The sequence below is a fragment of the Pseudophryne corroboree genome, chromosome 1 (assembly GCF_028390025.1).
Source record: "Pseudophryne corroboree isolate aPseCor3 chromosome 1, aPseCor3.hap2, whole genome shotgun sequence".
Taxonomy (NCBI): domain Eukaryota; kingdom Metazoa; phylum Chordata; class Amphibia; order Anura; family Myobatrachidae; genus Pseudophryne; species Pseudophryne corroboree.
Genome location: NC_086444.1, coordinates 530,176,793 through 530,203,305, shown reverse-complemented (window position 1 = coordinate 530,203,305; position 26,513 = coordinate 530,176,793). Strand labels below are relative to the sequence as shown.

The 26,513-nt window shown below is 45.2% G+C and overlaps 1 protein-coding gene across 38 annotated transcripts in view; it reads left to right on the top strand.

Annotated features, from left to right (window-relative positions):
• The window catches only part of PTPRD (protein tyrosine phosphatase receptor type D), a 2,362,472-nt gene that overhangs the window by 2,059,116 nt on the left and 276,843 nt on the right, over window positions 1-26,513 (top strand). For all 38 annotated transcript variants that reach the window (XM_063914017.1, XM_063914015.1, XM_063914014.1 and 35 more), the window contains one exon: window positions 1,619-1,760. In XM_063914017.1, coding sequence (XP_063770087.1) covers window positions 1,619-1,760 — 142 coding nt within the window. The remainder of the gene's footprint in view (window positions 1-1,618; window positions 1,761-26,513) is intronic.

Below are 26,513 nucleotides of genomic sequence, written 5' to 3'. Positions count from 1 at the left end.
ATTCAAATAACATTGCACATATATTTTGTTCTACTATAATAGGTAAAACAGTGTGCATGTATATTTATATTTGTGAATGCTACAAGATGCCTTTTCATATTGAATCAACATATACTCTGGGTTTATTAGTCTTTTTATGTGCTTACAACCTTGAACATGTATACTCACACATCATTTAATTATAAGCAATTATTATACTTCCACAAAGTAAGAAATAAATGCCAAATTATGAGTTGCTTTATAGCAGACTATAGCATGGACCGGTGTTCCAAGAAAAAGTTTTATGAGGGAGAAAATGTTAATTCATGGAATGACTAAATACATTCAATACTTGGTGTAAGTAATTAGTACTGTACATTATAAATGATAGTAGAATGTTATGTCAGTAATACTCAATTGATACACAGAAATGAGCAGACTTTATATTTTACCATACAAAGCAATGGTTAAAACTTTACTTGTGCACATTGTTATTAATCTGCATCAAAGGTATTGGCGGTAAGACTTTTTTTGACTAAAAATAGTTCAGAGTTAATAAATGCAGGGAAATATACATAATTCATATATTTTTCAGCTAAGTTTATATTGGTAAATCATTTGATATGAGACACAGGGGCACAATAATGGTGACAGGATTATGTGTAATCTGTGTGTGGCACTATATATGTAATTTGAGGATAGTTTTTACTGGCTCACAAGGTGGTGAAAAGGCTGCCTAAAAGCAACTCAAATAAACTTGACTGTGTGAGGCATTTATGCTATAATAAACAATGACAGGTTCAAGCGCAAATGCTTGTCTTGAAATGATCATAGAATCACATAGCCTCAACAAGTAATACAGATCCAACAGGTGGATGTCACTGCTAAATAAGGGAACAGGTGGCCAGTAACGCAGGAGAATGTGAGGTTGTGTCAACGACTGGTGACTGTTCTTCAAGGCAAATCTAAACATAGTTCATGGTGGGCCAAGATAAATAAGCAGCAATGTCATCTGTCTTATCTCAGGGACTACAGCCTGGCTCAGTTACTCTGATTGTCACATACATTTATTACATTTCCAGTTCAATGGAAACATATCACATACAGTAGAGACTTTTGATATGTGCATATTCCATTATTACAGAAATTTGAATTTTATAGGAACACATGATTCAAAAGAGGTAAATGCACTAAATAAGTGCTTGTGGTAAATATGTTAATTACAACCTAAGAAAAAGTGAAAGAAAGAAAAAGACTGCAGGAGAAAGGTAAGTTGTACAGAAATGTAAGTCGTAAGTAGTACTGCACACCTGACATTAACCAAAGTTATGTGCTGGTTGGGATCCATCACCAAAACATTCATTTATTATGATCTAAAGGGTGACCAGTAGGATATAACACTCTTACATGAAGGAAAACACTGAAGTTTCCCAGCTGAAAAAACTCTCATTTTGTTACTATCAGTCACCTTTACTTTTTAAATGATTCTTTTTTACACCGTTGCTTCCAAGTTAATATCACATAGTAGACACTCACGCAGCTAAATAGCCAATGATATTATTGAGATGAAAATCCAATTCTTGTCATAGTTATGGTCAGTATCAACAACACCTGTGACAGCTTTGCTTTCTTTCCACAGGTAATAGAATTTGATGATGGATCTGGTTCCGTCCTAAGAATACAACCTTTACGAACACCAAGAGATGAGGCTATATATGAATGTGTGGCATCCAACAATGTTGGAGAAGTTAGTGTGACTACCAGGCTCATAGTTTTACGGGGTAAGACAATAACTGCCTTGTATACGGAAAACATCAGATTGTATTCATAATACCACTGTCATAGTGCAATTGGAAGTGTACAAGGCTGATGAATTGTAGGCCATCCTGATGTATCCTTACTGTAATTGTTCTAGATTTTACTGTACTTTGAAAAAATATGTGAGAAAAGATGTTCCTTCCCACTGATATTTATAAAAGTAATTCCTGAAGGTTATTTGGATTAAAACATCTCTAATTACAGTATTGTGAATTCTGGGCCATGCTACAGAAAGCTAACAGATGCTGATTGTGTTGATTGCTGGAGGTAAATTTGTTAATGTTTCTGTGAAATGACTATCCTGAACTAGTAAAATATAATCAGTGGCAGGATAGGTTTCTGAGAATTTCTCCATCTCTACACTGCCGGAGCAGCGATTGGAGCTGCCCTGCATGCGTGGCAGCTTCTTATATACATTACTCTGATCGCCAGAGCTCTCGGTACACAGCATACAGAGGGCCAAGGGGAACCTGTTGCACTTGCCAGCCACAGCAGCTCCTCACATTCCATTTGCAGTCTGGTGGCTTCAGCGTCCAGTCTCCTCCTATCTCCTCATCTCAGCCCCGGGCACTGGGTTGATTTAATTGCCAGTATGTGGATGAAGTGAGTGACATGAGTATATATAAAACTCCCCTCATAAATCCTGTATCTGCATTATCATATTTGACAATACAGTGTTAAAATTAAGTAAAAGTACTATTGGCCAATGCCCTTATAAGCCTTACTGTGAGGTACATCCTCTGATAGGACACAGTTATGATCTATTAGTTGGCCATATTTCTAGATTTCTTTACCTAAACAATGCTGCTTTCCATACAGAAGACCACTGTGGTCACACTAAGGGGTCAATCCAATTAGCTGCGATGATATCACCGTAGGGTTGTGAGCAATTTTGTGCAAATTCAGGCAGAATCCAGGCTGCGAAGGGTGCAAGATCGGGTGTCATTGCCGGCGTTTTAATTAATGTCGCAGCAACTTTGCACCCTTCGCAGCTAATTGGATTGACCCCTAAATATACCTAACAAAGGGCAATGTGCAGATTTGGGCACGGCACAAATTTACAAGGCTGAACGAGATGTACTTATGCCTCTCTGCAAATTTGCTTCTTTCAGATGGATAATTTGCAACCAGGATAGATGGTGTAAATCCATGATGTAATGATGTCAGCTGTGCTTGGTATGTAGTGGGCAGTTTGACAGTAAAATGTCGACACTCACAATGGGAACACTGGAGGTAGAACCCGTAATGCCAACATGTTACCAATGCAATCTCCAGCATTTTAACAGGGTTAGATTTACAACTTCAAACATGACATCATGCTTCAAGTTGTAAATCTGAAATTGTTTAAATGCTGTGAATCGCATTATTAACAGGTCGGCTTTACGGGTTCAGCCTTCAGTGTCCCCATTGTGTCAACATTTTAACTGTCAAAACGGCCTCACCCAACCCCTGCTCTCACAGACAGATGTATAATGGTGATGCAGCACAGATGCGGCCAACCAGGGCCGGATTGGCCATTACACTGACCGGGAAGATCCCCGGGGGGCCTATTGGTGTGTGGGCCACCTGTCATCCGTTGGCCCGCCCCCCCTTGACTGTCTGTCATGCACAAAAGCTGTGATTGTGTGACGCGGCAAGGGGGGCGGGGCCACAGATGACAGGCGGCCCCGCACACCAATCAGAGCTACTTGTAGTGTGGCTGCTAATATAGTCACTGTGTGCAGCACTAGAGTCCCAGGCTACAGACAGGGGCAGCACGAGCACGGAGCTGTCAGCTGCAGCAGCCCAGCATGCACAAAGCTGCTGTGTGGGCAGGCAGGGAGGCTGCTGTCTTCTCTACCTGTGCAGGGGAAGAATCAATCACACTGAGATGCTCCTGGAGCACCCTCCTCTCCCTTCTCTTTTTAAACAAAACCTTTCCCCCATTTTTTTAAAGGGGGCGTGACCACGCCTCCCGTGATTAGGCCACGCCCCCGAAAGTACATGGCGCGGAACAGCTCTGAGCTTTCCATAGCCCTTATTATCTCCCACCATCCTCCCTATATTATCCCATCATCACTTCCTGACTCTGCTGAATGTCCCAGGATGCAGCTCTGGAGGTTCCTGCTGTGACTGCTCCTTATGGGCTATTCAAGTCCCAGGTGGTCAGTGTCTCTGTGCCCAGAGTGAGTGGACATCCCAGAAGCTATCCAGGAAGGCGTCAGGCAAACAGGGAACACATGTTACAGCAACACCCACTGCTGCCGCAGCGCAGATTACTGCCTGGGTTACCCAGGGAAGTGCAGGGCCAATGGTGAGTACCCAAATGTGGGGGACTGGGGGGAATCATATTCACTAGTGACCATATCAGTTACACTAGTGGCAGTGGCGGAACTGCGACCAGTGCAAGCGGTGCCTTGCACTGGAGCCCACCACTGTCAAGGGGCCCAAAGCCAGTGGCATGTAATGAGTCAAACTGACTCATTACGTGCTGCCTGCCGCTGTGTGCTGAATGGGCCAACAAAGAGGAGAGGAGCAGCAGAGCGCAGGGACGTAGCCACAGGAAGGAGGAGGGAGGGGGACACGGGAGCCGCAGCAGCGCAATGTAATTGGTGGCGGCGCCGCTGCAGCTGTCCCTCTCCTTCCACATAGGCTGGCTGCCACCGCTGTGAATGCTGGGATGCGCTTCCCTCATCACAGCAGCGGCCAGCCTATGTGGAAGGAAAGGGACAGCTGCAGCGCCGCCGCCGATTACATTGCGCTGCTGCGGCTCCCTCCTCCTCCTTCTCCCCTGCCCTGGATCTATTCTGTCTGCCGTAATGTGTAGAAAATGGGACTCTGTCTGCCGTAATGTGTAATAAGGGGGACACTGTCTGCCGTAATGTGTAGAAAAAGGGGACGCTGTCTGCCGTAATGTGTAAAAAAGGGGACGCTGACTGCCATAATCTGTATAAAAAAGGGGACGCTGTCTGTCGTAATCTGTATAAAAAGGGATGCTGTCTGCCGTAATGTGTAAAAAAAGGGGACGCTGTCTGCCGTAATGTGTAAAAAAGGGGACGCTGTCTGCCGTAATGTGTAAAAAAGGGGGACTGTCTGCCGTAATGTGTAAAAAGGGGGACTGTCTGCCGTAATGTGTAAAAAGAGGAATCTGTCCGCCGTAATGTGTATACACATACACCTGTGTGGCCAGCAATCCCTTTTTTAAATAACATATCAATATCTATACATAATATATATATATAATATAGAGCAGTAGAGGAAGTGGCGCCCTTAGGTCGTATTTCCACCTAATAATTAGATAGGACTCAATAGAGGTCGCTAGAATATATAATTGCTCAATATTTTAGAGCACTAGCGAAAGCGCAGAGGGAGAGTATTTGTTTTATATATATATATATATATATATATATATATAATTTATATATTACGGGAGCATGCAAAGAATCCCTAATTTGGGGGTGGACTTGGACGGGATGAGAGGGGGGGGGGGTCTGCCACCCTCTCTCTGGCATCCCCAGCCAGCCCCTTATCTTCCACGCTCCTTCTACCCTGCCACCTCCACTGTCTGCCACCCGCTGCTAGTCAACACACTCGCTGCTATCCCTTGCCTGCAATGCCATGATCTGCCACCTTCAGCCATACCCCATTATCTGCCACCCTCCTATCCCCTGTTACCTCTGCTATCTGCCACTGTGCTTATACCCCACCATCTGCCAACCCCTCTCTGCCCCCACAGCCAGGGCTCACTCCACAGCATCCTGGAGTAGGCAGCGACAATAGTCTTCATGGTGCAGATGCTGGCAGGTTAGTGCAGCCAACTGTAGCCAGTTCACACCCGTACATTACAGTACAGCACAGAGCCTGGGTGCACGGCAGCCTTATATGGAGAGAGGAAGTAAGTGGTTACCCAGGGGCTAGTCCAGGGGAAGAGTGAACGCGGTTGCTGGGTGCCCACCTGGGCTCATATGTCATTCACACTGATGGTGCCTATCTGCAGACTGTACTGCACAGAGTGTATTGTGCCCATCTGAAGACTGTATTGTAAAGTGCCCGCGAACAGAGAGTTTAATGTGTGATAAGGGAAAAAAACATGGGCAAGGGAGAATATGGCTGGGGGTAGGGGAGGGGCATCGAAGTGCGGTGAGCTAAATGGCTCAGGAGGCACTAGCTAACTCCAGAGCCAGATTTACATGCAATATATGAGCCAAAGGGTACATCTGGGCATTATACACAGGTGCAGCAGTATAAACTCCTGGAAATTTGGTGAGTTTTGATCAGAGATGTGCAGAAAAGATAAGCAGGTGAGGCACTGCCGCCATAGACTTTGAACTCCAGAGTTTGGGCTATAAAAATTGTTAGAATAATGCAAAGAAGATATTTCACACATATTATCAGTATTTTGCATATATTTTATTCGGTCAAAACTCTGGTTTAAACGTAAGTATGACAGGAACGGCTCTGCCTCACCTCACCGCACGTCACTGGTGAGGGCACCAGTTCGTTACTTTGCCAGGGGCACTCGGTCCCCTAGATACACCCCTGGCTGCTATTATGAAAAGAAAGGCTACAGCCGCGCTGTGCTTATGGCTGGGAGGCATTACAGTGTGTGCTCCTGGCCGCTCTGATGTCTGACATCCACTCAGTGTGTCCTCAAATGCGGTGTTTCAGGGCTGGAGCAGTTTGGTCAGGGTCACAGCGCAGCCAGCCGGGTGGTCTTCAGTTTGCCGGCTGTCGGGATCCCGGTGCACAGTATACCGGTGACGGAATCCCTACAGCCGGCATACCGACACTTATTCTCCCTCTTCGGGGTCCACGACCCCCCTGGAGGGAGAATAAGTAGCGTGCCACCGTGCCCGCAGCGTGGCGAGCCCACAAGGGGCTCATTTGCGCTCGCCATGCTGTCGGTATGCCGGCGGTCGGGATCCCGGCGCCAGTATGCTGGTCGCCGGGAGCCCGGCTGCCGGCATACCGTACTACACCCCAGCCAGCCTTACCTATGCAGCTGCTGCAGTCCGGGATTGTTGGGGCCCCTCTCCTGGGACAAGCCAGCAATGATCTGAGCTCTTATACTGTCTCCCAACCTCCTCCCTTCTGACTCTCTTACCGGCCAGCATCCATCCTGCTACCTGCCTTCTACACGCACCAGTTTTAAAAAATGCTTGGGGGGTGTTGGGGACTAAAAGCTATAACTTATGTATAAAAATGTAACAGTGTGGCATAAATTTTGGTGCGTGTGTGTACTAGGGTGGTCATTCCGAGTTGTTCGCTCGCTAGCAGTTTTTAGCAGCCGTGCAAACGCTATGCTGCCGCCCACTGGGAGTGTGTTTTTGCTTAGCAGAAGTGCGAACAAAAGGATCGCAGAGCGGCTACAAAGTTTTTTTGTGTAGTTTCAGAGTAGCTCAATACCTACTCAGCGCTTGCGATCACTTCAGACCATTCAGTTCCTGATTTAATGTCACTAACACGCCCTGCATTCGCCCAGCCACGCCTGCGTTTTTCCTGGCACGCCTGCATTTTTTTGAACACTCTCTGAAAACGGTCAGTCGACACCCAGAAACACACACTTCATGTCAATCACTCTGCGGCAGCCAGTGCGACTGAAAAGCTTCTCTAGACCCTGTGTGAAACGACATCATTTGTTGTAATAGTACGTCGCGTGTGTGCATTGCGCCGCATACGCATGCACAGAAGTGCCATTTTTTTAGCCTGATCGCTGTGCTGCGAACAAATGCAGCTAGCGATCAACTCGGAATGACCACCTAAGTGTGTGTGTGGAAAAATACATCTGCAAGTGAGCATACAGCTGTGTGTGTGTGTGTGTGTGTGTGTGTGTGTGTGTGTCTGTGTGTGTGTGTGTGTGTGTGTGTGTGGGGGGGGGGTTAATGTCCTTTTCTTTATTAAATGTGTGTGTACGTGGACTGTTTATACATGTGTAAGTGTGGCATACCTATATGTGGGAGGGGGGCGTATGTGTGAAAATACAGTATGTGTCAGTGTAGCATGACACACACATGTGTGTGCAGGAGGCTGTTTTGTTCTTTATTAAATGAGTGTATATATATATATATATATATATAACTATCAGATGCGGTCCAGGTAAATCTCCGAAGCAGGAAGATATCCAATATAAGGACAACTTCTCCACTGGCTCACTTCTCAGCTCTTATCACTGCTTAGTAAATGTCCCTCTACATGTCGCCCCAGTTTTTACTTTAGTTCTTCTGCTACAACACAATACTTTCTAAACTTTTTAATGTGTTAGGTCCAGCTAATATGGCATGCTCTGCCTTGTCCTGGTGTTACTCCACCTACATTACATTTTGAAGTAGAAATCCCGCCTACTTTGGTATTGGTTCCGCCTACAGTTGATTTGGTGCCGTCCACATGGGGCCACTTCTATACATTTTTCCAGGGCCACTTTTATTTCCCAATCCGCCCCTGGCCAACTGTAAATACAGGCAGAAATCCGTGGCTATCTTGAAGCACGCAATGCGAACGCTTTACATGCAGCTCTGAATTTAATCCTCAGTGCTTATTTTTCCAAAATCTAGATTCCCAACACACATTGATTTACCATGATTAGTACAAATATGTTCCTGTAACGATGTCACTGCATTTAGCACCTATAAGAAACAAGATGTGACTTCGATAAACTGAAAAAAAACATTACTGTCAAGTGCGATTAGCACTTTCATAGCATGGTATTTTCATAAAACAACATGCTGAAAAGAAGCTGTAAATGTAGTTATTTATAGCGCCAAGCTTTAAAAGCTTCTATCTTTCATTGATGGCATTTTAACTCTATGGTCTTCAATCAGTGCATTTACGACCAATTGACAATAATAGCAGTCATTGATCAGTCAGTGGTTTGGCTTTTAACTGTATATAATGGCAAGATACCAAGGATTGTTCTGTGTATAAAGTATACGTCACATCTGCAGAATTGTTCAGAAATGTGCATTTCAATATAGGTAGAGTCATTGTAGCACAATTCCTGCATGATCATATTTATACACAGTATACAGTTGAGAGACCAAAAGAAAGACAAACCAAATTATATGTTCCTCGGTAAAAAATAGGTATTAGAAGTACTGCTTCCATCTTTGTAGCATACAATTCATTGTATAAAATGACTTAAGCAAACGGTAGCGTTGCCAATTTGTAACCTTTTGACCAGAATTACCATGTTTATTACAGTCCTATTTTTATTAATGCAGCTTTTTTGAAGATGAACACAGTTATGCCTGCTGTGAAAATAGCAGTTTTCCGTTTATGCTATAGAGTGATCTCTGCTGGTGAGCTGGGCTTCAAATATAAAGAGTGCAGCTGAGTGACGATAACACAAAGGAGCTTTATTCTGTAGTAAATGACTGCTAGAAAGAAGTAAGCATTCAGAAAATAGGAAACCTACTAGGTTTGGAGTGCCTTTTACATGACATAATTCCTAATAGATTCAGTTTTGCAGTTTATTAAAATTATTTAACAAACTTTTACTTACTGATCAAATGACACTACAGTGACACAATAGTGCAGACACCTGGGAAGCTCAGCGACTTACTGTCATACAACTACAGTATTGTCTGGCAATTGTCAGGATAGTGTGTAGAAATCATTGGCGTCAAACCATATATAGAAAAAATGAGAACAGTATTCTTCTCTCTTGCTGCACTTTATTGCAATGTAAAGGTTTTTGTGCGTAGGGAGAGAAATATAGAGCACAAATAGCTTAAACAAGGCAATATAATAAGGAGACAATATTCTGCCACGGAGTAACAAGTATTTAATAGACAATCTGGGCAGTAAGAGGCCAGAGGACCTTCGTACAAGAAACAAGATGTCCAGAGTTCCAAGCAGCAGAGCAGTACCTACCAGATGACAGGAGCTTATGTTAGACACTGTGGTCATTATCTGGCTTGACCCTAGTGCACACCAATGCTGGACAACGTGTTTATTTTTGGTAGGAAGGCCGTCTGGCTATTTACTGTGATCCTCTGACTGCTTAGAATGTCTATCATATACAGGGCCATTTCTAGACAATTGGCTCCCAGTTGGAACACAAAAAAAATGTATATACAGTACATATAGAAAACTAACATCTGCGCGTGTGCCCCCCAAACGGGGCATGGGCTTGCTGTAATGGGCGTGACTTTGCTGCAACGGGTTTGGCCTTGCAGGAAAAGGCTACTTTTTTCACCAACATAGTGTTAATTACACCATATTGTGCCCCATACAGTAATGCCCCTTACATCATATTAAGAACCCACAGTTATGCCCCTGTCACCATATTATGCCCCCACTTTAATGCCCCTGACACCATATTATGCCCTCACATGCCCCTGTCACTATATTATGCCCCTACTGTAGTTCCACAGTACCTGCAAGGGGTTCTGCTCATTGATAGGTCCCCACCCCCAGGCCCCTGTCACCGCTGCTCTCTGCAGTCCCTGTTGGGACTGCTGTTCATGCCTGCCCGCAGTTCAAAGTAATGAAAATGGCCTTTTAGGGAGGGACATTTTCAATAGTATTCAAGACGGAATATTGTAACATGCAGTTGCCATTGCCGCGGCACCCGTGCGACCGCACGGCTCTTTTTCAACCCAGAAAAAGGCACTGATAATATACTTATTACTCCGTAAGTAGCGGAGAATTGTTCACTAATTAAATTGTTCTGTTTGAACTAGTTTAGTTTTATCTGTTATCTTAATAAGTTTTGTAGTTTACCATTATCTTTATTGACACAATCATACTATTTGTGCTCTATCTTTCTCTCCCTATGCACGAAAACCTTGACATTGTGATTAAGTGCAGCAAGACTGAAGTATACTGTTTTTATTTTTTCTGTATATGGTTTGGGACAATGGTATATACACACTATCCATACAATTAACATTTCTCTCTGGGTCTTAAGGTTACCCACGTTTTGTTAGCACAGGCTGCCTTCTGAGTTGCGCTAGGGTGGTGTACCTGTCTATTTTGTTTTATTATCTGGCAATGCCTTCTCTAGACATACTGTACACTAAAGACAACATTGGAATTCCAAGTTAGTTTTGTTGGTGCAGATTTGTAGAAGAGATTAGTTTTAATAATATCTATTATTTGTTTTTACACTTTGTGTGTGAATACAGATTCTACCTTGCCTCAATTTATTTGTACTGTAATCTCATATGTCGCTGTTACACAGCAGTTGCTGACAAGTAATACTGTGCTGCGCTCATGCCATATTAAATCATTCTCAATCTTTATAAAGTACAGTGATTTCTGCCCTATGATGATGTAGTGTATATACTGTAACATTATGTTTCACCTAGAGATGAGCGCCGGAAATTTTTCGGGTTTTGTGTTTTGGTTTTGGGTTCGGTTCCGCGGCCGTGTTTTGGGTTCGACCGCGTTTTGGCAAAACCTCACCGAATTTTTTTTGTCGGATTCGGGTGTGTTTTGGATTCGGGTGTTTTTTTAAAAAAACCCTAAAAAACAGCTTAAATCATAGAATTTGGGGGTAATTTTGATCCCAAAGTATTATTAACCTCAAAAAACATAATTTACACTCATTTTCAGCCTATTCTGAACACATCACACCTCACAATATTATTTTTAGTCCTAAAATTTGCACCGAGGTCGCTGTGTGAGTAAGATAAGCGACCCTAGTGGCCGACACAAACACCGGGCCCATCTAGGAGTGGCACTGCAGTGTCACGCAGGATGGCCCTTCCAAAAAACCCTCCCCAAACAGCACATGACGCAAAGAAAAAAAGAGGCGCAATGAGGTAGCTGACTGTGTGAGTAAGATTAGCGACCCTAGTGGCCGACACAAACACCGGGCACATCTAGGAGTGGCACTGCAGTGTCACGCAGGATGTCCCTTCCAAAAAACCCTCCCCAAACAGCACATGACGCAAAGAAAAAAAGAGGCGCAATGAGGTAGCTGTGTGAGTAAGATTAGCGACCCTAGTGGCCGACACAAACACCGGGCCCATCTAGGAGTGGCACTGCAGTGTCACGCAGGATGTCCCTTCCAAAAAACCCTCCCCAATCAGCACATGATGCAAAGAAAAAGAAAAGAAAAAAGAGGTGCAAGATGGAATTATCCTTGGGCCCTCCCACCCACCCTTATGTTGTATAAACAAAACAGGACATGCACACTTTAACCAACCCATCATTTCAGTGACAGGGTCTGCCACACGACTGTGACTGATATGACGGGTTGGTTTGGACCCCCCCCAAAAAAGAAGCAATTAATCTCTCCTTGCACAAACTGGCTCTACAGAGGCAAGATGTCCACCTCATCTTCACCCTCCGATATATCACCGTGTACATCCCCCTCCTCACAGATTATCAATTCGTCCCCACTGGAATCCACCATCTCAGCTCCCTGTGTACTTTGTGGAGGCAATTGCTGCTGGTCAATGTCTCCGCGGAGGAATTGATTATAATTCATTTTAATGAACATCATCTTCTCCACATTTTCTGGATGTAACCTCGTACGCCGATTGCTGACAAGGTGAGCGGCGGCACTAAACACTCTTTCGGAGTACACACTTGTGGGAGGGCAACTTAGGTAGAATAAAGCCAGTTTGTGCAAGGGCCTCCAAATTGCCTCTTTTTCCTGCCAGTATAAGTACGGACTGTGTGACGTGCCTACTTGGATGCGGTCACTCATATAATCCTCCACCATTCTATCAATGTTGAGAGAATCATATGCAGTGACAGTAGACGACATGTCCGTAATCGTTGTCAGGTCCTTCAGTCCGGACCAGATGTCAGCATCAGCAGTCGCTCCAGACTGCCCTGCATCACCGCCAGCGGGTGGGCTCGGAATTCTGAGCCTTTTCCTCGCACCCCCAGTTGCGGGAGAATGTGAAGGAGGAGATGTTGACAGGTCGCGTTCCGCTTGACTTGACAATTTTGTCACCAGCAGGTCTTTCAACCCCAGCAGACCTGTGTCTGCCGGAAAGAGAGATCCAAGGTAGGCTTTAAATCTAGGATCGAGCACGGTGGCCAAAATGTAGTGCTCTGATTTCAACAGATTGACCACCCGTGAATCCTTGTTAAGCGAATTAAGGGCTGCATCCACAAGTCCCACATGCCTAGCGGAATCGCTCCGTGTTAGCTCCTTCTTCAATGCCTCCAGCTTCTTCTGCAAAAGCCTGATGAGGGGAATGACCTGACTCAGGCTGGCAGTGTCTGAACTGACTTCACGTGTGGCAAGTTCAAAGGGCATCAGAACCTTGCACAACGTTGAAATCATTCTCCACTGCACTTGAGACAGGTGCATTCCATCTCCTATATCGTGCTCAATTGTATAGGCTTGAATGGCCTTTTGCTGCTCCTCCAACCTCTGAAGCATATAGAGGGTTGAATTCCACCTCGTTACCACTTCTTGCTTCAGATGATGGCAGGGCAGGTTCAGTAGTTTTTGGTGGTGCTCCAGTCTTCTGTACGTGGTGCCTGTACGCCGAAAGTGTCCCGCAATTTTTCTGGCCACCGACAGCATCTCTTGCACGCCCCTGTCGTTTTTTAAAAAATTCTGCACCACCAAATTCAAGGTATGTGCAAAACATGGGACGTGCTGGAATTTGCCCATATTTAATGCACACACAATATTGCTGGCGTTGTCCGATGCCACAAATCCACAGGAGAGTCCAATTGGGGTAAGCCATTCCGCGATGATCTTCCTCAGTTGCCGTAAGAGGTTTTCAGCTGTGTGCGTATTCTGGAAAGCGGTGATACAAAGCGTAGCCTGCCTAGGAAAGAGTTGGCGTTTGCGAGATGCTGCTACTGGTGCCGCCGCTGCTGTTCTTGCGGCGGGAGTCCATACATCTACCCAGTGGGCTGTCACAGTCATATAGTCCTGACCCTGCCCTGCTCCACTTGTCCACATGTCCGTGGTTAAGTGGACATTGGGTACAACTGCATTTTTTAGGACACTGGTGAGTCTTTTTCTGACGTCCGTGTACATTCTCGGTATCGCCTGCCTAGAGAAGTGGAACCTAGATGGTATTTGGTAACGGGGGCACACTGCCTCAATAAATTGTCTAGTTCCCTGTGAACTAACGGCGGATACCGGACGCACGTCTAACACCAACATAGTTGTCAAGGACTCAGTTATCCGCTTTGCAGTAGGATGACTGCTGTGATATTTCATCTTCCTCGCAAAGGACTGTTGAACAGTCAATTGCTTACTGGAAGTAGTACAAGTGGGCTTACGACTTCCCCTCTGGGATGACCATCGACTCCCAGCGGCAACAACAGCAGCGCCAGCAGCAGTAGGCGTTACACGCAAGGATGCATCGGAGGAATCCCAGGCAGGAGAGGACTCGTCAGACTTGCCAGTGACATGGCCTGCAGGACTATTGGCATTCCTGGGGAAGGAGGAAATTGACACTGAGGGAGTTGGTGGGGTGGTTTGCGTGAGCTTGGTTACAAGAGGAAGGGATTTACTGGTCAGTGGACTGCTTCCGCTGTCACCCAAAGTTTTTGAACTTGTCACTGACTTATTATGAATGCGCTGCAGGTGACGTATAAGGGAGGATGTTCCGAGGTGGTTAACGTCCTTACCCCTACTTATTACAGCTTGACAAAGGGAACACACGGCTTGACACCTGTTGTCCGCATTTCTGGTGAAATACCTCCACACCGAAGAGCTGATTTTTTTGGTATTTTCACCTGGCATGTCAACGGCCATATTCCTCCCACGGACAACAGGTGTCTCCCCGGGTGCCTGACTTAAACAAACCACCTCACCATCAGAATCCTCCTGGTCAATTTCCTCCCCAGCGCCAGCAACACCCATATCCTCCTCATCCTGGTGTACTTCAACACTGACATCTTCAATCTGACTATCAGGAACTGGACTGCGGGTGCTCCTTCCAGCACTTGCAGGGGGCATGCAAATAGTGGAAGGCGCATGCTCTTCACGTCCAGTGTTGGGAAGGTCAGGCATCGCAAACGACACAATTGGACTCTCCTTGTGGATTTGGGATTTCAAAGAACGCACAGTTCTTTGCGGTGCTTTTGCCAGCTTGAGTCTTTTCAGTTTTCTAGCGAGAGGCTGAGTGCTTCCATCCTCATGTGAAGCTGAACCACTAGCCATGAACATAGGCCAGGGCCTCAGCCGTTCCTTGCCACTCCGTGTGGTAAATGGCATATTGGCAAGTTTACGCTTCTCCTCCGACAATTTTATTTTAGGTTTTGGAGTCCTTTTTTTTCTGATATTTGGTGTTTTGGATTTGACATGCTCTGTACTATGACATTGGGCATCGGCCTTGGCAGACGACGTTGCTGGCATTTCATCGTCTCGGCCATGACTAGTGGCAGCAGCTTCAGCACGAGGTGGAAGTGGATCTTGATCTTTCCCTAATTTTGGAACCTCAACTTTTTTGTTCTCCATATTTTATAGGCAGAACTAAAAGGCACCTCAGGTAAACAATGGAGATGGATGGATTGGATACTAGTATACAATTATGGACGGACTGCCACGGTTAGGTGGTATAAAAAAACCACGGTTAGGTGGTATATATTATAATAATAATACAATTATGGATGGACGGACTGCCTGCCGACTGCCGACACAGAGGTAGCCACAGCCGTGAACTACCGCACTGTACACTGGTTGATAAAGAGATAGTAGTATACTCGTAACAACTAGTATGACACTATGACGGTATAAAGAATGAAAAAAAAACCACGGTTAGGTGGTATATATTATAATAATAATACAATTATGGATGGACGGACTGCCTGCCGACTGCCGACACAGAGGTAGCCACAGCCGTGAACTACCGCACTGTACACTGGTTGATAAAGAGATAGTAGTATACTCGTAACAACTAGTATGACACTATGACGGTATAAAGAATGAAAAAAAACCCACGGTTAGGTGGTATATATTATAATAATAATACAATTATGGATGGACGGACTGCCTGCCGACTGCCGACACAGAGGTAGCCACAGCCGTGAACTACCGCACTGTACACTGGTTGATAAAGAGATAGTAGTATACTCGTAACAATTAGGATGACACTATGACGGTATAAAGAATGAAAAAAAAACCACGGTTAGGTGGTAGGTATATAATAATAAATAATACAATTCTGGTCGGACGGACTGCCTGCCGTGTGCCGACACAGAGGTAGCCACAGCCGTGAACTACCGCACTGTACACTGGTTGATAAAGAGATAGTAGTATACTCGTAACAATTAGGATGACACTATGACGGTATAAAGAATGAAAAAAAAACCACGGTTAGGTGGTAGGTATATAATAATAAATAATACAATTCTGGTCGGACGGACTGCCTGCCGTGTGCCGACACAGAGGTAGCCACAGCCGTGAACTACCGCACTGTACACTGGTTGATAAAGAGATAGTAGTATACTCGTAACAATTAGGATGACACTATGACGGTATAAAGAATGAAAAAAAAACCACGGTTAGGTGGTAGGTATATAATAATAAATAATACAATTCTGGTCGGACGGACTGCCTGCCGTGTGCCGACACAGAGGTAGCCACAGCCGTGAACTACCGCACTGTACACTGGTTGATAAAGAGATAGTAGTATACTCGTAACAATTAGGATGACACTATGACGGTATAAAGAATGAAAAAAAAACCACGGTTAGGTGGTAGGTATATAATAATAAATAATACAATTCTGGTCGGACGGACTGCCTGCCGTGTGCCGACACAGAGGTAGCCACAGCCGTGAACTACCGCACTGTACACTGGTTGATAAAGAGATAGTAGTATACTCGTAACAATTAGGATGACACTATGACGGTATAAAGAATGAAAAAAAAACCACGGTTAGGTGGTAGGTATATAATAATAAATAATACAATTCTGGTCGGACGGACTGCCTGCCGTGTGCCGACACAGAGGTAGCCACAGCCGTGAACTACCGCACTGTACTGTGTCTGCTGCTAATATAGACTGGTTGATATTTAAAGAGATATTAGTAGTATACAACAATACTATACTGGTGGTCAGGCACTGGTCACCACTCCTGCAGCAAAAGTGTGCACTGTTAATTAATATAATTGTACTCCTGGCTCCTGCTAACAACCTGCAGTGCTCCCCAGTCTCCCCCACAATTAATTATAAGCTTTTAATTTATACATTGATGACTGTGCAGCACACTGGGCTGAGCTGAGTGCACACAGACTGAGTCACACTGTGTGACTGACTGTGCTGTGTATCGTTTTTTTTTTCAGGCAGAGAACGGATATAGCAGAGAGAAGTGAACGGATATATTATATTAAATAAAAGTTAACTAGCAACTGCACTGGTCACTGACTGTGGTAAACTAACTCTGTCTGCGACTCTGCACAATCTCTCTCTATCTAATCTATCTATCTCTATTCTAATGGAGAGGACGCCAGACACGTCCTCTCCCTATCAATCTCAATGCACGAGTGAAAATGGCGGCGACGCGCGGCTCCTTATATAGAATCCGAGTCTCGCGATAGAATCCGAGCCTCGCGAGAATCCGACAGCGTCATGATGACGTTCGGGCGCGCTCGGGTTAACCGAGCAAGGCGGGAAGATCCGAGTCGCTCAGACCCGTGGAAAAAAAAGTGAAGTTCGTGCGGGTTCGGATTCAAAGAAACCGAACCCGCTCATCTCTAGTTTCACCACCCGCCTTGTTTGAGTTCCCTGAATTCCCATAGGATTGTTGTGGTAGACACGTCGGTTGTAGCTAGGACAGAGAAGACAGTATGTGCTAGGAACTTACAATCAGAGTGCTGAAGTCTGAATTCATTGCTCAATGAATGCATATGACAAAATTGTGCTATTCAAAGTAACACATTCATAGAATGTGGTCACGGCTATTTTGAAGCACATCCAGGATGCTATTTAGAAAGAGGATGATTGAAATCACTACAATGCCATCCAATGGCGATTTTCATCAAATTGCCTCCGTTGATTTTAAATGCAAAACAATGATTTGAGGTACAAATATTCTTAAAGATCATGATCTGCTTATGATATTTTTTTCTAACATGGGACTTCTTGTACAGTATTATAAAAATAAGTTATCTATCTATGGTTTAATACAAGAAGAATAGTGTCTGGTTTTGTCTGTACTAGCCATATAAGTAGGTAGGCTATTTGGAGAATAAAGTGACCCTAGTCTTTGGAAAACGTATTCTGCATAATTGTTTGGAATATTATAAACAGGGTGTATTTACTAAACAGTGGATTCGAAAAGCTTCTGAATTGCATGTATTGCTATTGCAGTTTTTAATCCATCTGTGAAAGCCCCCATCGGCTTCTTTGAAATCTCTCTGTTGAGTAAATATACCCCATAGTCTCACAAATTCATTAGGCTACCGGTACAATTCACTTATCTTTAGTTCCAATCAGGAATTATTATGCGGTCTTACAGCTGGATATAAATCGAAGAATGCTTCTAGTTGTGACCAATGTAATATGAAGCTACACACATTTAAGAAAAATGTAGGATATTATACCCACACTTCATTACTGTGTTTCCTTATATCAGTAGTAACAACAGGTAGAGTACTGTACCAGACTGTACTGTACTGTCCGGTACTGATATTACTACACTTGCACAGTCATTGTAGGTAGACACTTCCATAGCTGAGCAAAATGTAGCTTGCCATAGTAGTAAAACTTCTGCCCTACTTTGCCACCAGAGGATACCAGTAATCTTGTTTACCGAATGGCAGTGTGAAAAGCTCGTTATTTGACATCTTATTAATTGCATAGTTCTTTATTATAGCTGTTTTTGCAAATCTAGTGATATGGATCATACTGTGTACGTTTTTTTTTTACTTTTTTTTTTTTTACTTCTTGTTCACGCTCTCTGCTTTCTCTTTAGAAGGCCCCGTGTTAGACTAAAATGCCTGATGAATTACTGCCATAAAATTGGACATTTCCAGGAAGACTCTGCCAACATGCCTTAACCTTTCTGGTCCTACTGAGAAAAGATTAATTCAGTCCTTTTGGCCATCAAATTATTGGCTTCTTAAGTATAGTTGTTAATAGGTTTAAATTAGCTCTTTGTGCAACTTATTAGTATTTCAATTAAACAAAAAGAGTGAGCATGCTGTGTAATTGCTGAAATCCATCCATCAAACTTATATGCCGAATAATATTCCCGAAGCATCCCCAATTTATGTGCTTGCACACTATACACTATGTGTCACTTAGGCATGAGATAGCGGGTAATTAGCACAATCCGCAGCCACTACAATTCCATTGTCCCATGCCTAGCTATTAACACGGCTACTAAGCAGTGCTTAACCTCTTCACTGGCTTGTATTAGTAAGCGTTACTAAAAGTTGTAAGCAGCAAACAACCGGAATATTTTTTGTTTTATAATACTCAAGAACTTAAATAAAAAGCAAAATAGAAAACTATTAAATTAAGAAGCTGAACAAGAACAGGTGATTTATATGATGAATTCATAAACCAGCAATAGATGAAAAAACATACTATCAAGGCATTCCATTTTCCAGCTACAAATAATTGTACTAATCTGGAACTTGATGTTGCAACACTTATTGTGAGCGATTTGTACAAATGGAAGGGCTGTGCCAAACAGATTCATTTGCTGAGTTGTACTAGAAAATGACATAAGCAAGGATTAAAGTAGGATCCTGAAACAATCACTTTGTGGCACCTGTGTGGTAATATATGTCTTTAATCAGGTTTCTTGATAAAGGTATCGGTGGCACAATGTCAAGTTTTAGTACTTGCTGCCTGGCTAGGGTTTCATTAATCTCCTCACTTCAATGTGTGACAGACCCTTCTAGCTACAGAAGAGTCAATAATTTCCTCAGTAATACATTATTGGAGTTACCTCTTACTAGCTTAATTACAAATATCAATATTACTGCTGAGTCCTTTTTAAACAGTTCCACCTACAAATTCGCTGTTTTAATCAAAGTGTACAGATCTACTTCTAAAAGGACCACAGTTTACTTTACCGTGTTTGTTATTAAGTTGATGAAGTTTGTAGACAAACACAAATGTATGTATCAGACTGCTGGTTATTGTTTCAAAGAGCTGATCACATGATGCTCATTCATATTTGTGTATTTTTCCTTCACTGGGGTTATATATGAAGGGGACACACAGGGTACCTGAAAGTAGTAGTGCAGTATCAGGAACCTGCAAAATAACTGTTGCAGTGAACAGAGCAAATCTTGTGCCTGTAAATAGGTGTAAATACATTGGATTCTTATTTGGGCTTGATCGGAGCAACATTTTTGTAGTGAGGTTGAATATTTTGCATATTTTAAGGACTGTCTGACTATTAGGAACAATGTAGAGTGTCAGGAATCGACTCACCACGGTGACATCTGTCCGCCGCTGCGGACTCCGTCCTGGGTCCCTGCGTTCATCTGTCATCCGCGTCTCTGCCATCAGACGCCATCCTGGGCCTGGGAGCGCTCCTGTGATAGCGGGCGTGTAGCACGCCGCGTTCCCGCTAGGCCGCGGCATGGGCGCCGCCATGACAGCCTCCAGCAGTCAGCATACGGCGGCCAATCCGGTGCTTGGCCGCACCCACTTTTCTTCACTCCACCAATGACTGTGTAACAAGGGGTATATATGAAGCTGCAGGATCAGTCTGCAGGCATCCTGAACTTTGTGTCACTCCTGCGACTCATGTGTAAGGATCTGGTTCCTGTTTCCTCCGTGTACCTGGATACCTACCTGCTGTTCCGTGTTCCTGGCTATCTACTTAAGACTCTGTACTCCTGGTTACTTCTCACAGCTCCGTGGAACTACAAGCCCCAGCAATACCTGCTTCCATCTACAGGCTTCACACTCACCACCATCTCTGTGTGCTTCAGCCTAGCAGTAGAGACTGACTCCAGGTGTGTTCCATCTCTCCACCTGTGATGCAGCTTGCATGCTGCCAGTGCCTCATCACCTGCACTGTGGACATAGTCAGACTCCTGCCTCTGCTACCAGGTTTGCCATACAACACCATCTCTGCTGGTTCCATGTTTTAATCTGCTCTGGTTCCCATACCAGAATATTCTCTGCCAAGTTATCACTCATCTGTTATCATCACTACCGGTTATCATTTCATCAGTCACCATTCATTCTGTTTCCATAGACTTTCAGCTGCCACGCTGTACAATTGACATTTGCATTTCCTACTGTTATTTTCTGCTGCCGTTTTGTGAACCATCTGTCTAATAAATATCATTGCGCTCATGCGCAGAAACATAATCCAGCCTCCTCATTTTCTCCCATCCACCTCCACTGACCCACTAGCGCCCCCTCCGGGGACACAGACAAAACCAAGTCTGACAGTAAGTTCAGGATCGATGGACTCGGATGGTGGACGGAGTGTGGGGTCAGAGGCCTTGCAAAATCTGGTCTCCCGTTTGGATGGTCAAGAGGCTGCGCAGCAGCAGATGTTCCAGTTCCTGCAAGGGATGTCCTCCCGGATAGATACACTACAGCAATCCCTGCCTAGTGTACACACTCCTACAGTTCCTGTCACTCCAGCACCTGCCAGTACTGTGAGTCCTTCTATGCCGGCTGCATCAGCTCCAGTGTCACGTCTGCACCTGCCCGTGCCAAGCAAGTATGATGGCAGCCCAAAGTTATGTCGCGGGTTTCTCAACCAATGTGAAATCCAGTTTGAATTGTTGTCACATAATTTCCCCACGTCAAGATCCAAGGTTGCCTACATCATCTCTCTACTTTCTGGATCTGCTTTGAGTTGGGTGTCTCCTCTGTGGGAACGTGCCGACCCTCTGATTAACAACTATGCAGAATTCGTGTCAACCTTCAGACGGATCTTTGACGAGCCTGGTCGTGCAACATCAGCTTCTGCCGACCTAATCCAACTTCGTCAAGGTACCCGTAGTATGGGACAATATGTCATCCAGTTCCAGACGTTGGCCGCAGAGATTCAGTGGAACAATCAAGCCCTGGTAGCAGCTTTCTGGCATGGACTCTCTGATGGGATCAAGGACGAACTGGCAACCCGCGATCTTCCTGTACAATTGTCCGATTTAATTTCCTTGTGCATCAAGTTGGACTCTCGCATCCGCGAACGCAACAATGAACGTGCTCGGAGTGAGCCACGCAGATCAAGGATGATACCTTCCGTACAGTTCCAGTCTCCACCTTCTGATGAGCCTATGCAAATAAATAGGTCCCGCCTAACTCCTGAGGAGCGGTCAAGAAGACTTCGTGAGAGACTATGTCTTTATTGTGCGGCTGCAGGTCACCAGATTAATTTCTGCACAGTGCGTTCGGGAAACGCCAGATCCTGACTTGTAAAGGAGGAGTCAAGTTGGGATCTTCTAGACAAGCTCCTTCTAATCAAGACCTTATCCTTCCTGTGACTTTAGAGACTTCAGTTGGGCTTCAGTCTGCATCAGCATTAGTGGACTGTGGAGCCGCAGGAAATTTCATCACCCAAGCTGCGGTAAATAAATTTTGCTTGCCTGTATGTGAACTTTCTTACCCAGTCTACATTACCGCCGTGGATGGTAGCCGAATCTCCAAGGGGAATATTTCTCACCAAACTGCACCAGTGGTTTTGGGAGTTGGGTTCCTACACTCAGAATTAATAAAGTTCTTAGTCATTCCTCAAGCCACCCAGGAGATCGTTTTGGGCATGCCCTGGCTCCAGCTACACAATCCACAGTTTGACTGGTCAACGTTACAACTTACTTCATGGGGTTCACATTGCCATCAGTCCTGTTTAGCCCAAGTTTGTCCAATTAAGTCTACTGAAGTAAAAACCCAGTCAAGTCTTCCTGCGGCTTATCAAGATTTCTCTGATGTCTTCAGTGAAAAAGCCGCGGATGTCCTGCCGCCCCATAGAGAATGGGATTGTCCCATCGATCTCCTTCCTGGCAAGAAGCCACCTAGGGGGCGTACCTACCCGTTATCTGTTCCCGAAACTGAAGCGATGAGCGACTACATCAGGGAGAATTTACAGAAGGGATTCATTCGTCCTTCATCATCACCCGCTGGTGCAGGCTTCTTCTTTGTTAAAAAGAAGGATGGAGGACTGCGTCCATGCATTGACTACCGGGGTCTCAATGACATTACCATTAAAAATAGTTATCCATTACCACTCATTACCGAATTATTTGACAGAGTTAAAGGAGCCCGCATCTTCACCAAGCTAGATCTCCGCGGTGCCTACAACCTCATCAGAATCCGGAGTGGTGACGAATGGAAGACAGCTTTTAACACTCGAGATGGTCATTACGAGTACCTGGTAATGCCATTCGGGTTGAGTAATGCCCCAGCAGTGTTCCAACACTTTGTGAACGAAATCTTCCGTGACGTTCTGTATAAATACCTCGTTGTTTATCTGGATGATATCCTCATCTTCTCCCAAGATCTTCCCTCTCATCGTCTACAAGTCCGTGAAGTCCTCCGACGTCTTCGTGAGAACCGGCTCTACGGTAAACTATCCAAGTGTACCTTTGAAGTTTCCTCTATACCCTTCCTGGGATATATAATTTCCGGATCGGATCTCCAGATGGACCCGACAAAGTTGGAAGCCATTGCCAATTGGTCCATTCCAAATTCTCTCAAGTCTATTCAGCGGTTCCTGGGATTTGCCAACTACTATAGGAAATTTATTCGGGGATTCTCCACTCTCATCGCTCCTATTACCAACTTAACTCGGAAAGGGGCAGACCATTCCAACTGGTCAGAAGAGGCTTTAGCGGCCTTCCAGAAAATCAAGCTGGCCTTTATGTCTGCTCCAGTTCTGTCCCAGCCAGATGTAAACAGACCGTTCGAGTTGGAGGTGGATGCCTCTACAGTTGGAGTTGGAGCTGTTCTCTCCCAGAAGGGAACTGATGGGAAAATCCACCCCTGTGGATTTTATTCTCGTAAATTCCTCCCTGCAGAAGCTAACTATTCCGTTGGAGATCAAGAACTACTGGCGATTAAGCTGGCCCTCGAGGAATGGAGATATCTCCTGGAAGGGGCCAAACATCCGTTCAACATCTACACGGATCATAAAAATTTGCTATATTTAAAGGCAGCCCAGTGCCTTAATCCTCGCCAGTCCAGGTGGGCTATGTTTTTCTCACGTTTTAACTTTAAGCTTCATTTCCGCCCAGGTTCGCAGAATGTTAAAGCTGACGCCTTATCCCGATCTATGGAATCCGAAGAGGAAACGCCTGACTCAGTTCCACATTCCATCCTGAGTCCAGTGGTATTTGCTGCATCTCAAGTCTCCCCAGCTCCTCCTCCTGGTAAGACTTTTGTTTCCCCAGAACTCCGTCCCAAGTTGCTGTCTTGGGCCCATCAATCCAAGTTCACTGGTCATCCCGGTGTTCTGAAAACCTTCAAGTTCCTCTCTGAGACATACTGGTGGCCAAAGATGAAAGCTGACATCAAGGATTTCGTGGCATCCTGTCCTAAGTGTGTGCAGCACAAGACTCATCGTCAGTCTCCAGCAGGTCAGTTACAACCATTGTCTGTTCCTAGTCGTCCTTGGTCACACCTGTCCATGGACTTTATCTCCGACCTTCCTCCTTCTCAAGGATACAATACCATCTGGGTTGTAGTGGACAGATTTACCAAGATGGCCCATTTTGTTCCTCTCCAGGGTCTCCCTTCTGCCCCAAAACTCGCCCAAATCTTCCTACGGGAGATTTTCCGCTTACATGGTCTACCCTCAGAAATAATATCCGACCGAGGTGTACAGTTTGTAGCGAGGTTTTGGAGGGCTCTCTGTTCTGCCATGCAGGTTAAACTGAAGTTCTCGTCATCTTACCACCCTCAGACGAATGGGCAGACAGAGAGGGTAAATCAAGAACTAGAGACATTTTTAAGGTTGTATGTTTCATCTTCTCAGGATGACTGGTTTGATCTGCTCCCATGGGCCGAGTTTGCCCACAACTTCCGCTACCACACTGCTACTGAGACAACTCCATTCTTTGCAGTGTATGGGCAACATCCTCGTGTTCCAGATTTCCAAGAACTCCCTCACATGGATGTTCCTGCTGCCACTACTGCCCTGAGTCAGTTTTCTTCAATCTGGAGGAAGATTCACACTTCTCTCAAAAAGGCCTCCAGCCGGTATAAATACTTTGCTGATCGCAAAAGACGTGCAGTTCCTAGCCTGAAACCTGGGAACAAGGTTTGGCTGTCTACCCGGAACCTCCGTCTTAGGGTCCCGTCTATGAAATTTGCACCACGTTTCATTGGTCCCTTTCCTGTCGAAAGAGTCATCAACCCTGTGGCCTACAAGCTGAAGTTACCACCTTCTCTGCGAATACCTAATGCTTTTCATGTTTCTCTCCTCAGACCTTTAGTCCTGAATCGTTTCCAAAGAGCTCTTCCAGTTAGTCCCAAAGTTCGAACTCAGCGGGGCGTGGAGTTCGAGATTGGCAAGATTCTGGATTCCCGTTGCCGGTATGGACGTCTTCAATACCTTGTCGATTGGTCCGGTTATGGCCCAGAGGAGAGAAGTTGGGTAAATTCGTTGGATGTCCATGCTCCAAGGTTGGTCCGTGTCTTCCATAACACTCATCCTTCCAAGCCACGTGGGTGTTCGGTGCCCACCCTTAAAGGGGGGGGGTACTGTCCGGAATCGACTCACCACGGTGACATCTGTCCGCCGCTGCGGACTCCGTCCTGGGTCCCTGCGTTCATCTGTCATCCGCGTCTCTGCCATCAGACGCCATCCTGGGCCTGGGAGCGCTCCTGTGATAGCGGGCGTGTAGCACGTCGCGTTCCCGCTAGGCCGCGGCATGGGCGCCGCCATGACAGCCTCCAGCAGTCAGCATACGGCGGCCAATCCGGTGCTTGGCCGCACCCACTTTTCTTCACTCCACCAATGACTGTGTAACAAGGGGTATATATGAAGCTGCAGGATCAGTCTGCAGGCATCCTGAACTTTGTGTCACTCCTGCGACTCATGTGTAAGGATCTGGTTCCTGTTTCCTCCGTGTACCTGGATACCTACCTGCTGTTCCGTGTTCCTGGCTATCTACTTAAGACTCTGTACTCCTGGTTACTTCTCACAGCTCCGTGGAACTACAAGCCCCAGCAATACCTGCTTCCATCTACAGGCTTCACACTCACCACCATCTCTGTGTGCTTCAGCCTAGCAGTAGAGACTGACTCCAGGTGTGTTCCATCTCTCCACCTGTGATGCAGCTTGCATGCTGCCAGTGCCTCATCACCTGCACTGTGTACATAGTCAGACTCCTGCCTCTGCTACCAGGTTTGCCATACAACACCATCTCTGCTGGTTCCATGTTTTAATCTGCTCTGGTTCCCATACCAGAATATTCTCTGCCAAGTTATCACTCATCTGTTATCATCACTACCGGTTATCATTTCATCAGTCACCATTCATTCTGTTTCCATAGACTTTCAGCTGCCACGCTGTACAATTGACATTTGCATTTCCTACTGTTATTTTCTGCTGCCGTTTTGTGAACCATCTGTCTAATAAATATCATTGCGCTCATGCGCAGAAACATAATCCAGCCTCCTCGTTTTCTCCCATCCACCTCCACTGACCCACTAGCGCCCCCTCCGGGGACACAGACAAAACCAAGTCTGACATAGAGGTTTCGACAAATTGACCTGAAAAATCGACCATTAGAGAGCTGTTTACAAATACAGGTTCCTGCAAGAACCCCATTGCATTACATTATAGGCAGAACATCTATGTGTCATTAAAAGAGAGTGCCCTCACTTTCACGTGTTCTGTATGTTACACAACAAAACAGGTAGTGTTACAATTTGAAAC